Source organism: Lepisma saccharinum, chromosome 1, assembly GCF_977018435.1.
Source record: "Lepisma saccharinum chromosome 1, izLepSacc3.1, whole genome shotgun sequence".
Lineage (NCBI taxonomy): Eukaryota > Metazoa > Arthropoda > Insecta > Zygentoma > Lepismatidae > Lepisma > Lepisma saccharinum.
The window spans coordinates 10575011-10589028 of record NC_139229.1 but is presented as its reverse complement, the minus strand read 5'-3'; the positions used below and the strand labels follow the sequence as shown (position 1 = coordinate 10589028).

General features: G+C 36.7%; 1 protein-coding gene across 3 annotated transcripts in view; it reads left to right on the top strand.

Moving 5' to 3' along the window:
* The window catches only part of LOC145992654 (V-type proton ATPase 116 kDa subunit a 1-like), a 76807-nt gene that overhangs the window by 57409 nt on the left and 5380 nt on the right, over positions 1 to 14018 (top strand). For all 3 annotated transcript variants that reach the window (XM_083129043.1, XM_083129027.1, XM_083129034.1), the window contains exons 13-15: positions 7168 to 7283; positions 12367 to 12474; positions 13222 to 13447. In XM_083129043.1, the coding sequence (XP_082985169.1) occupies positions 7168 to 7283; positions 12367 to 12474; positions 13222 to 13447 (450 nt within the window). The remainder of the gene's footprint in view (positions 1 to 7167; positions 7284 to 12366; positions 12475 to 13221; positions 13448 to 14018) is intronic.

The window sequence follows — 14018 nt, the reverse complement described above, 5'->3', positions numbered from 1 at the left end:
CTTTTTAATGTTTTTTTTCATCAGAACTTCTCACCTCCCTCACTTTCCGACCCTCTCCCCCACTTAAATGCTGTCTGTCCTCACACACTATCTTCAATCAAAACATCCCCCGAGGAAGTAAAATACCTTCTCGCTTCATTGCCCCTCCACCGGTCCCTAGGTCCAGATGAAATCCCCACAATATTCCTACGTAAAACTGCCAACTCCTTGGCTCTTCCTCTGTCTGCCTTACTCAACAAATGTTTCTTTAAGGGTGTGTTTCCTAAAAACTTCAAACGGGCCAACATTGTGCCCATTCACAAAACTGGAGATAAAAAATGTGTAAAATCCTATAGACCAATCTCGCTTCTATCGCCACTATCAATTATTTGTGAAAAAATCATCAAAAACAGGTTACTTCAGTTTACGTCACCATATATCAACACAGCACAACATGGTTTTCTTCCAGGCAGCTCTTGCCTAACAAATCTTTCCGTCTTACTTTCGCATGCTGCCAGAGCTATTGATAATAACTCCCAACTTGACACTATATATTTGGACATTTCGAAAGCCTTTGACAAAATTAATCATAAATTTCTCCTTCATAAATTATCATCCAGATTTAACATCCATGGCAAATTTCTCTCTTTACTCCAGGACTACCTCCATGAGCATGAACAACGTGTTGTTCTTTCAGGTACCTCTTCTAACTTTCTTCCCGTTTTGTCTGGAGTTCCCCAGGGGAGTGTCTTAGGGCCGCTCCTATTCCTTCTGTACATGGATGACCTCCCTGAAAAACTGTCCTCCCTCCCTATCAATATACTTTTGTTTGCGGATGATTGTAAACTCTTTAAGGAGATCTCATCGCATCATGACATGATGATTCTTCAAAATGCTCTCACAGAACTTGTTAAGTGGTGTCGTCAGTGGAATTTAGAACTAAACCCTCAGAAATGCTCTTTCCTTACTTATTCCCTAAAAAAGAACAAAGTGGTGCCTACTTATACTATTGAAAACAAACCAATCCAAAACGTTTCCACCCAAAAGGACCTAGGTATTATCATGGATGAAAAACTCACTTTTAATTATCATATTATTGCTACCACTAAAAAAGCCATGCCCCTTCTCGGTCTTCTATACAGATTTAGCGAAATTCAAAACCCATCATCTCTTGCTTTATTCTTTAAATCTTTCATCTCGCCCATCCTTGAATACTGTTCCCCAATTTGGGCAATGGCCTCAAAAACCAATCTCACCAGAATAGATTCTGTTCTCAGTTTCTTTCTTGCAATTGTTCGCCATAGAATACCTTCCTTTCGACATGTATCCAAATCAGACACCATGGCTGCTCTGAATATTCACACTCCATCCTTTCGTCGTGATCTAGCTGACATGAAATTTTTATACAAAATAATAAATGGCAAAATCAGAACAGATCTCCTAATCAGTGAATTCTCACTTAGGGTACCCCAAAAGCTAACGCGCAACCTGCAACTCTTCCACAACCCAACCATTAGGCTATCCCTTCTACAACGCTCCTTGTTTTACAGGCTCCCAGAAATCTACAACAAACTTCCCCTGAATTATAACTCCATTAAGCCTTGTTTCCATGATTATGAAAAACTAAATATGCTGACCAAGGCAGTAATTTATTTTATTTAAAAAACATAAACTAACGTAACGTTTCAACCTTCTAGCAAGGTCTTCTTCAGACTCTGTATCAAGTACAAAAGTAACCAGATACAACAAGAAGGGTAATATATATACACAAACATTACTCCCTCCAGACTATTTAGAAAGTTGTTTGGAACTTTCTAGCAGATGACTTTCACTTTCCAACTTTACTTTCACCTAAAAGGCTAAACACTTCCATATACAATGTGGTTGGACATTTTAATCTCACGCTCTTTTCCCTTCATTTTTCTTCCTTCTCCTCTCCTCTTTTTCTCTTGTCCTTTCCACTCTTTCCAACATCTTCTTCCATTCTTTGTTTAACTTCAGTCCCCCATTCCAGTTCATTGTGTCTTCTTCGCCTTTCTTCTCTATTTCCTTGGCTTCCTTCCATTTTCTCACTAGCATTCTCTTCTCCCTTCCTATCTGCTTAGCCTCATCCCACTCTATGTCATGTCCTGTTTCTCTCGTGTGTTTAAATATTGCATTTCTCTCTCTCTTAAGTCGTACATCATCCCTATGTTGTTTCAACCTGTCTTTCAGCCTTTTTTTCGTTTCTCCTATGTACACACTCTGACATTCTTTACATTTTACTTCGTAGATAATCCCTTCTTCTTCCTCTTCTCTGTTTTCCTTTTTCTTGTTAGCATTCCTTGCTATTCCTAAGATGCTTCTTCCTCCCTTCCTGTAAGTTTTAATTCCTGCTTTCCTAAGCACTTTGCATATCTTTTCTGTGGTCTTCCCCATACTCCTTATTCCAAACCTTCTCTCCTCTTTTTCTTTCTCTTCCAATTCTCCCCTGCCCGTTTTCTTACTTCTTCTGTTTATGTCTAGTCTATTCTGCTTCTCATAGCCATTCTTTTCCAGCTGTTTCCATAGGCTATTTATTTTGCCTTCTTTTTCACATTCTTTCATGCATATTTTCTTGATTCTGTCCTCCATATTCTTTATAAAATTTATTTTTGTCACCTCACTTACATCACTTCTTTTGTGGCAGAATACCCCTGCTGCACACTTCTTCTGATGCCAAGCGGTTCAATTTCTTGTCCTCTTTTCCTTTTCATCAATATATCTAGATAGCTTAACTTGTCTTCTTCTTCTATTTCAAGTTCCAATAATATCCCTCTTTCTTCATCTTGAATTTCTTTGGCAAAAATGTCAAGCTGCCTCTTCGTTCCCCTTCCCATATGCCCAAAACAGTCGTCCACATATCTGCAAACAGAATCATTTTGTCACCTCCCTTTTCTATCACTTTCTTTTCCCATTCATTCATAACCAATTCAGCCAATGCTGGGCTTAAGACTGGAACCTATATTTAGTCCTTCACTCATTAACATTATTTTATCTCCCATTATACTGTAACCGTTATTCCAAATGGTTTCCAGCGCCTTCACTACCCTTTCACTATCCCATTCTCCTATAATTTCTTGTCCCATTCTCTTTCTAATAATGTCCAAAACGTGTCCCCTCTTGATGCGCGGGAACATACTTTTCACGTCTAAGCTAAAAATTGTCGTCTTCATCTCATTTAACTTAAGTCCTTTTATGAGGTCTACTACTTGTTCACTGTTCTTAACTGCTCTGCTTTCTTGCTGTGTTACTAACACGTCAATAACTTTCTTTAATTTCTTTTCTAAGGGTTCCAAAATATTGTTTCTGCAGTTCATTACTGGTCTTAACTTTATCTCCTCTTTGTGTATCTTTGGAAAGCCTTTCAAACTTGGTAGTCTTCCTGTCTCCTTTATGCATTTCTTGAATCCACTCCTCCTACAGTCTTTAATGATTCTTTCTTTTATAGTTTGTTCTTCACCTGTTCCACAAATCTCCTCATATCCATTTTCTTTTAGGTCTTCAAACTTCCTCTCGTACCATTCTCTTTCCATCACCACAATTGCTCCACCTTTATCTGCCTGACTCTATCACCACATCATTTTCTTGTTTTAAAGATATACCTTACACTAAAAAAAAGGTCATTTGATATTCTTGTAATAAAGAATATATAAATTCTTTGTTGTGTCTAAAAACGTTAAATGGTAGACTTTCTGTTCCACCACCCAAGTTGCCAGGTTCAGGTTCTGACCTCCTGAGCATGTCTGCTATGTGTGTTTCTCATCATTTTTATCTAATCTTCATTCTTCATCATTGCAATATACCAAAATTGCCAGAAAAGCAATGCTAAATAACAAAAATACAAATACAAAAGAAATAAATAAATAAAACTGAGAGGTTTAAGTTCATGTTAATGTGTTCAACATTGATTTGCATACATTAAAGCTTGCCCGATATTTTTTTCACTTCCTCCTCTCTCTCTCTATTTCCTCTTTCGAGAGAGAGAGAGGGGGGAGAGAAAGAGAGAGAAATTCCCACCCACCATCCATTCGTGCCCACCCTTCCTTTTCTCTTTCTTTTTCTTTCTTTAAAAAGAAACTTCATTTTGAACATTTGTGCGTTCTGCAGATTATGTTTGATTCCCCGTGACACTTTCGCAAATTGTAATTATCATTGAAGTTGTTAGAAATTCGAAGTTTCCGTTGATTTTACACCAATTTTATGTGGAATAAGCATTATTTTTGGAATATATAGCAGGTATTTTAATATTCTGATGTAATTTTTGTTGAGTAGTATTTTAAAGCAAAACTCTGGTAAACTGTTGCTTATAATTGGAGTGGACTACTTCTTCTTTCTCTAACCCTTATGTCATTACAGCATCGGGATGCCTCGACCCACTTTTTTCCATTCTTCTCTGTTCTTGGAATGTCTTCCCTCTTTTTCTTCCACCATTTCTTCATATATCTTCCTTGGTCTACCCCTGGGCCTTCTTTCTTCTGGTCTTGCCTCCAATAACTGCTTGGGTTTCCTTTCTTTTATCCTGGTTACGTGGCCAAACCATTTCGTCTGTTTAGATGAGGTGGTTTTCAATTGATGTTTTGCTTTAGCTCTTCCCTTATCCTTCCGTTTCTTACTCTGTCTTGTCTCGTCTTGTTTTTCCTACTATCTTTCGTTGGCCAGCTCTCACTTCCATACAGTAGTATTGGTTATATCACTGATTTATATATTTGTAGTTTGGCTCTCGTTCCTATTTCTAGTTTTCCAATACGAGGTGTGGCTATAAAGAAACCGGACTGTTGCTATAAAATCTTTTATTGGTTATTTTGTACAATATGAACATTATCCTCTTCAAAGTACTCATTTGAACTATCGATACACCGCTCCATACTAATCTTCCATTGCTGGAAGCAGTGCTGGAAATCATTTTCTGAAACCCATGTTCATGACCTCTGTCGTTTTTGTTTTCACAGATTCTACGGTCGTAAATCTGGTTCCTTTCAGTGCTGATTTGACTTTTGGGAATAAAAAAAGTTGCACGGAGTGATATCCGGCGAATAGGATGGACGTTCTAACACTGGGATCCCATGCTTGGCCAAAAAAGCCTTGACTGACAATGCCGTGTGGACAGGAGTATTATCCTGATGATGAATCCATTACGAGCTTTCCCACAAATCAGGTCGTCGTCGTCTTAGTCGCTCAAAAAGAGTTGTCAGCACCGTAATGTAATAATGTTGGTTGTTTTGCAATAGCTCGAATACTCAAACGACGATCTTTTCAAATCAATTCACCGACATTTGCAATGTTTGACTCCATTTTTGACGTGCAAGGCCGTCCAGGATGCAAGTCGTCCACGATCACTTCTCGTCCCTCTTTAAACCTTTGAAACCACTCAAACACTTGCGTGTGTGATAAACACTCATCTCTGTATACTTCCTTCAACAAACCATAAGTTTCTGTGGCAGATTTTCCGAGTGTCATAAGAGACTTCATGCTGTTCCACTTTCACACTTAACATTTTTCTGACGGAGCACAGATGTACGGTTTAATTCGTCCACAAGCTACAGCGGAACTGATTGCTGTACACCCTGGGAAGTCACACAGTCGATAGGCAGGATATCACGTTATACACTCATTCACTGCTTGACTTTGACGTGCTTGCCGTTTGTCGACAGCAACATCAATCCGTTTTTTTTCTAGCCAGACCTCGTATTGTCTGGTTCAATTGATAATATGCATTATTAGCTTTTTGGACACGATTTGAGACATCTGGCTCTATTTTCCCATTTGGATGAAGCGTTGTTCCAAGGTATTCATAGCTTGGGACCTGCTCGAGCTAATTACCATGACAGTTCATGTTTAGGTTTCCTACTTGATCTTCTGTTCTGCTCTCTTCATTACTTTGCTCTTAATTTCATTAACAACCATCCCTTTTTCCTTTAACGTTTGTCCATTCTAGTACCGTTCTTTGCAGCTTGTCCTCTGTATTTGCAGTGAGCACTATATCATCTGTGTACACCAAAGTTTGGCAATACACTGGCCTCATTCTCCACATTACTACCTTGGTCTTCTCTGTTCTTTGTTTCCCTATTTTTATCACTTCATCCATTGCTGTTATAAAGAGTAATGGGCTCAAACTATCCCCTTTTTCATACATCAACTTTACTGCTCTGAATAGTCTAGGTGGAACCTTCCTTCTTTTTAGTAGTTCCCATATTACTTTCCTTGGTATCATGTGAAACGCGAAGTGAAATACTCACCTGCTAATATCATATCGTACCTGCAGTTACCTGGAAACTATAAAGACTGGCTAGCCTCCTTGGGTAACATACTCTCGGTACTGGGATCAATTTTTGGGGAGTGTGTAAGCTCGATCCTATTTGCACATTAATAATAAATAATGGTGAGCCTCCATAGCCTCAGCTGCGAGAGGTGAAAACACAACTTTAAAAGAACTTTAGAGAACTTGCACACTCATATGCATTTTATATCATCAAGATTGGACCCGGCTTATATTTGGATATGAAAGTAAGCATTCTTACCAGTCTCAGCAATAAATGTGAATCTCCTCAGAACTCAGGAGCTCATCCCCTATACCTCCGTCACCAACTTCTCTCCAATTCTGAATCCCCCTGGATTCTCCTCTCCCCTCTTTTCACATAACAATCCCCAGTTATCCAGGTGTCATCCTTCCTACTCACCCATTTCCTGCTTCTCCTCAGTAACTTTTAACTCTGCAATCTGACAAGCATTCCAGGAATATTTCCTGACTGGACTGCTTGCTAACCGTCTGCCAGTAACGACATCTTTTATATTACTACATTTCCTCTTCCTGATTTTTAACGATTATCCTTCCTTTCCTTTTACACATAATTATCATCTCTTTATGATATTAATCAATATTTTTAACTTTTAATTGTTAAAATTTTGAAACCGCTATTTGTATTGATGATAATCATGATTGTGATGGTTATCAGTTCAAAGTGGCTTAGCTGTATCATACATGTATTATTGTGCATATTATAAACTTTTATTATGTTCACAAATAATTTAGGTCAATTGGTAGTAAATTGACAAAACTTGTAATGCAGAATGTAAAGATATATTTATCTGAAATATCAAATTGCCCACTGTAAAGTTTAATTTTTCCCTCAGTTGTTGCTAAATATACATCCCTTCTTTACTCTGCAGATGTAGAATCGGGACCCCACTGTGCCCCTTCCATCCTTATTACTTTCATCAACATGGTTCTCTTCAAGTCCACCAAGGTGCCACAGGATTGTGATGCGTACATGTATTCAGGGCAGGTAATGTAACTTCCAAACGCTTGGAATATGTAATGTTATTTTAATATAAAATTGGTGAAAATAAGATATGGGGAAGGGGGGGAGTGCATTTCTCATATGTCCAACATCCATGCACTTGTGCAAGGTAAAGAGCATGGGTGCATGGATCACCCTTATTGCACAATGCAAGAACAACCATGCATTCTAACGTCAGTTGAGGAATACCTATGTTCTCTTAGCATAAATACACTATAAATGTATTATTTATGCTGAGAGAACTAAACCTAACAACTTCAGGGTGGCTACTCACTGGGAATTCCTTGAATTATGCGAATTATGCGTGAATTCTATGTGAAGTTTTGTCCGTAGACGTGAAAAATTGCAACTTTTTTAAATCTAAATCCCATTGAATTTATATTTATAAATGAGTTGAGTCAAGTTTAGTGTTTATTTTTATCTAGGAAGGAAAATAAAACTGAGTATGTTGTTTGCAAAAGGACGTTTCGAGAATCTACTGTTCTTCGTCAGGTCGAAAACTTCAATTATGAAAAACTTTCCATAGCCACGTCAAGATATTTTAAAAACCAGGAATAAGAGTGGATTTGATTTGGGTTAGACAGGAATTCAAGAACTATGCCTAAAATTGTTGTAGCCTCCATATTCCATTACAAATTAACAGTCCCTGATGTTAAAAGATCTTTTCCTTCTAAAATACGTATTTCAACATTGAACATTTCATTTCATTTCATTTCAACATGACGCGGGCCGATTTTAAACTTTTTTTAAATTGTTCAAGGTTGAAATACGTATTTTACATGGAAAGGATCTTTTAACTTCAGGGACTGTTAATTTGTAACTGAATATGGTGGCTACAACAATTTTAGGCATATTTTTTTAATTCCTGTCTAACCCATATCAAATCCACGCCCTTATTCCTGGTTTTTAAAATATCTTGACATGACTATGGAAAGTTTTTCGTAGTCGAAGTTTTGGACCTGAAGAAGAGAACAGTAGATTCTCGGAAACATAGTTTTGGATTGGATTGATTTGTTGTTTTAAGTCCACTTTATGCACAGTAAGGCTAATCTGGACTGGACCTACAGTTTCAAGTGGAATCTGAACCACTATGTGCCTCCACCGGGAATCGAACCCGGGACCCCTTGATTACAAGGCGATGATCCTACCACTGCTCCATCGGGGATGCCTCGAAACATAGTTTTGTAAATAACTTACTCATAAAACGTAAGTACCATTTTTTGTGTTTTTTGAATATTTTTTAAATATTTTTAAAATACGTGTTATATTGCTATTGTGAGTAATTTGCACGTTCATAGTGAGTTTTTTATTAGTGTCGTTTGCAGAACAATCTATCTGACAAACTGAAGATTATTTCAAGATAAGATAATCTTGAAGTTGGTTAGGTAAATTTGAATTATAAATTCTTATAACAATTAACAATTTTTCGTATATTAGTACATCTCGTATCATTTGTGACTTATGTTTGTCTGAGTTTGTGAAAATAGCAATGTAAACTCTGCACTTTAAATTAAATATTTTAAATATAAATATCGTTTAATTGAATTAGATCTTTTGAACACATTGGAATCATACAGACGCTTTATATTGTTAATATATATACGTATGTGTGTGTGTGTATTATGGGTGTGGGTGGTGAGAAGAAGTAATACGTAAGGTTAAAATAGTGAAAGCATCTGCTTGTACCCTTGAATTTTTGGAAAGTTCAACTTGAAAACCGGGAATTATTCTTGAATTTTATCATAGCCTTAGAGTAGCCATCCTGAACTTATGCATTTTGCCTAATAATAAAAGTATTTCCGGTTTAACGATGTGCTTCTCGCTATCAGCCTCACCTTAGCATCAACCACCAGCAAGCAACCAAGATTACCCACCAGTGATGACCACAAGCAACAAGGAAAAGGTTTGGTTGCTAATATAGGTTGAGACTTTTCGAGCCAACGTATAGCAACGGTAGCACAGCAAGCTTGTTACCTAGAGGTGCAAGCAGATGCATGAAGTGGCGTGAAGGAGGGGTGTGAATTTCATATCTAAGGATGGAGTGGTGTTTCCTTTTTAAAAACTCAGTTGAATGTATGCAGTAAGACCTTAAACATCAAATTATAGTGAACGTCCTTAATCATACAACCATTGGAATGTTAGCTAAATAATCACTTTTAAATAAGGCCAAATCGTATTTAGAGGACGATTACATTAATTAGCGTAATAACATGTACATGCATTTACATACGAGTTGTAATGATACGTTGTGTATCTTAGATACATGTGTTCGATTAAAAGGTCACTCCTGTAGTTTTACATGTCCGGACTGAATTTTGCAATTGCTTAATGTTACGTCTGTTAAAAGGCCTGACACTGTGAATTTCGTGAACTAACACTTGCATTCTAGTCCTTTTTTAAATTTTACCAGAGCTCTGGGTTTTGTTGTAAAGGATACCCCACTCTCAAACTTTCAGTTGAACAGTTCTTTCACAAGATGGATGTCATTTTCCTTGTCTTCAATATCTGATTGTCATCATCACAACCGATGGTAGATCAGACACCAAACTTTCTTCAGAAGAACTGCGATATACCAACTACTCCATTGTGGGTATATCTTGGATACAATACGATCAGATTCCAAGTTATCGGTCTTTTTTCACCATCCTTATTCCGACGCGTCCCTTTAGTCCGCCATACTTTAGTCACCGGTTCCCTTCTTCTTTTATTCTCCCACGTATGATTTCCACTATCTTCCGATGCCATCTTGGATCCCAAATTTTCTTCTATTGTAAGCTTCAAAGCAGTTGTAACCAAAAGAATTATGTCCAAAACACGAAAGTAACTCGATTGCAAGAGAATCATTACGAAACATATCTCATGCCGTGAAAATAAAGAAAAATTTCAACTTATGATGATATCATGTATGTAGGATTGTTCATTACCTTTGCGTGACTCTCTATTTGTACTGTTTATAAACTGTGACTTGACTATGTACATAAACAAATGACAAGCTATGCAGATCATATCTGTTCCGCCTATGTAAACTAACTATTGTCAATTACGATGACTGTAATACCATATACTATGGCTTTGAAAATAATAAAAACCACGGTAAAGAGCATATTTACCAAAATACATTAATAAAAGTGCATTGAATGGGAGAGATATCATGGCTTTGGGAAGTAACATTGTCTGCATACTTGTACCTTTCAAGTACGGAAATAATTCCCTTGTATGAATAATGTATGTACTAGATTTGATTTAGTGAAATTTTAAGTTTTAAAATGTTACTAGACCTGAAGATCATTGCCAAACATGACATTTTTTTTTAAAAAAAAAAAGAAATACAAAAACTAGATCTCCATATGGCCTAAAATGCAGTGATGGTCATACCGGTGACGTCAGAATGCAAGGTTGTCCTCACGTTGTGCGTTAAGGGAGACTGAAAGAGCATATGGGCAGTGGAGGGTTAAATCTTCGAAAGCTGCTAATTTTATTTCCATAATCATGATTTAGGTTGGCAAGACACTAATAATGCTTCTAAACTAGAAAGTATTGGATCAGACTTGTTAGGGGCTGTTGAAGGGATTTTTTTTAAAATTTAAATTTTCTTTTTCTATTTTTTTTTGGGGGGGGGGCGAACAGGATATCATAATTTCTCATTCCACAAAAGTGTGTGATACTTGAGGAAAAAATAAGAGACTACTGCCTTTGTTAAATAGTTTTCTTCCTGTGAATTTTTTTGTACACACCACATAAGATGTGACCCCCCTCCCTTTTCCCTCTCCCTTATTGAAATAATCCTCCCTGGCATATTTATTTTAGGTGATGCACATATATTTTCTCTTCTTTACATGATTATAAAGAAACTACAGGTTTTCTAATGTCTATAATTAAAAAAAGAAGGCTGCCAATTTTCAGAACATTTGGCTAACACACACAATTTATATTGTGTTTTAATATTTTCCGTTTTCCCCTCTTTCTCCTCTACATACACATTGTGGAATATGTAGGTAATACAATAAATACAGTAAAACCTCGTTAATCTGGACTACGATAAGCCAGAATTTTGCTTAATCTGGACAGGCAAAAGGCCCAAAAAAAAAAAAAGCAAAAGGCAAGATTTTAAATGCAGCTAGAAGTGAACAAGTGAACTTCCCAAAGAAAAGGCAGAAAAAACCACTGATGAAATTTTGTTTCCTACAGACTTTGTACTGTACTGTATAGTGTACAAGTATTGAGGCCTATGCCCTTTAAATACACCATAATAAACATGTTTTGTTGCTATAAACTGAGTTTTAATGCACTTTCTACTGTTTTTAGGTTATTTCAGTTAAACCGGTCAACTTATCCCCCCCATTAGTCTGGATTAATGAGGTTTTACTGTACTATAATTTTTAAGAAAATTACGCTCTGTAATACACTGTGGGTGTACATTAATAACAATAATAATTTTGAAGGTGCAGCTTTCAGGATGTTAACCAGGCAGACAGAAAATTGCCCACTACTAGGAATCTAACTTCATGTAGCTGGACTAGGTTCATTGATAATGAAACAATGTACCATATTTACCAGGGTATAAGATCCCCTTTACCTTTTAAAAATAGGTCTAAAAAGAGGTCTTATACTCTGTTTTTGATTACCTTCATTTCTGGAAGTATTCTGTTCTGAATTAGACTATTGCTTCCTTGCTGTCCCCGAGAGAATTCCTTAGCTCTGGATATGAATAGCTGGGCTTTGACGAAGATTAAAATGTATTCTTTCCTAGTTAGATTACATAAGTTATTTGTTGAAAGTAAACCTACATATTACTAGATATTTGAAATACTGCAAATTAATTGTAACATTCAGTGATACGTTTTAAAGTTTGTTTTCAGTCCACTTTTTATGCTGATGTAGGCTAATATGGGTTAGACCTACAGTTTAAAGTTGAATCTGAACCACTGTGTAGAATGGCTCTACCAGATTGTATAGGGATAACCGTACCACTGTTTCCATCATGGAGGCTCAAATGAAGGCAGCCCATTCCAGTTCTGACCCTAGGTGGATACACTGTAACATGAGCATACTTTTTTTTTACTTCCAGCGTGGAATCCAGTACTGCCTTGTTGTAATTGCATTGCTGTGTGTTCCGGTGATGCTTCTGGCAAAACCAATTCTCATAATGGTTCGCCAAAAGAAGAGGCATACTCCTGTAAGTACATTATTATAAACATATTTTTCTTGTAGAAATTTCTAAAGCTTGAAGTGGCATTACTTATTGGTTGTGTTTGTATTAATACAATATTAATATCATGGCTTTTTGTAGCAGTTTTTTAAATTTTTTTATTATACTGACATTAGCAAGCTATGATCAATCAATTTAAGAGAAGAATGCAGACTCAACCAGGACTAATCTTTTTCTAAAATTTCTACATAGTACATCTCCTGTGTGTGCTAAATCTTAATGTATTTTTTTTAACCGTCTCCGTGGTAGAGTGGTTATTACAGTACACTACAATGTCAGAGGTCCCAGGTTTGAAACTCGGTGTTCTTTGTGAATGTCCCTTCATCATATCACTCCTCCTCATCATTGTGATTAGCCAAAAGTGGCAGAATTGTAATGCTAAATAACAACAAAAATAAATCAAATTAAATATTGACATTTTTTTTTTCACGTGTCATTTACATGTATGTAGTATTTTAATCCATTTTTAATCTTTTCTAATTCTGATTTTTCATCAGTGTGATTTCTTCTTCAAAATGTTCGGTTTGAGTGCAAATATTAATTGCTTTTCTTGCAACATTGTACAAATTTTATTTTTGTTATAAATTATTAGATTAATAAAAATTTTGAACCTTCCAGGGAAGGTTTTCTCTAAATTTCCATTCCAAATTTTCACGATTAGTCTGTAGTAGTATCCATTTAAATATAACTGAAGTCCTTGTGTGTGTATTTCAGTTGATGAATGCACACATGAACAACGTGGAAGAAAACGGAGATGCGGAGGCTGCAATGTCGCAAGATGGCCCCTCGGCCATCCCAGGGGGTCCTCCCCCGGAGGAGGAGGAAGACATGGGCGAGCTGTTCATCCACCAAGGAATCCACACCATAGAATATGTGCTGGGCTCTGTTTCACACACGGCATCCTATCTGCGGCTCTGGGCTTTGTCTTTGGCTCATGCCGGTAATTCTGTTCTACAACATTACAGACTAACGCATAAAAATAAAACTATTTGTAATTGGTTTAGGTCAGTGGTATTAAGGGGAAGAGTGTCAATTTCGCACCAGTTGTACATTTATTTCAATATCGTCAGAATGAGCACTACTACTAAAAAACCTTGACTGTACAAGAGAGTATGAATTTATCTCCATGTTGCAAGTGAAGTGTTTTTTTAAGGTAATTATTAAGCTAGACACGATGTTTGAAAAATATGATCAATAAGAATTTACAGAATCCCATGTATTCCTTTTGGGAAATCAACTTCAAGTTATAGCTAATCAAATGGGAGTTTTGCCTTTTCCTACGACTAATACATTGTTCATTGTGTCCCCTTTCCGTCCACGTACTTTTCTACGTCATTGGATGTTTGATATTCACGAGAGAACAAATAAAATAATGCTCCCATAAGCGTAATGCATTTCTCCTTGCCTCCTATGGACATTCTAGCAGTGTTGCCAAACCTGAAGCACATAAAAGAGCTAAATTTCACCTTAAATGGAGCTAAAGTTGACTTTCAAGGAGCTCGATGTAGGAA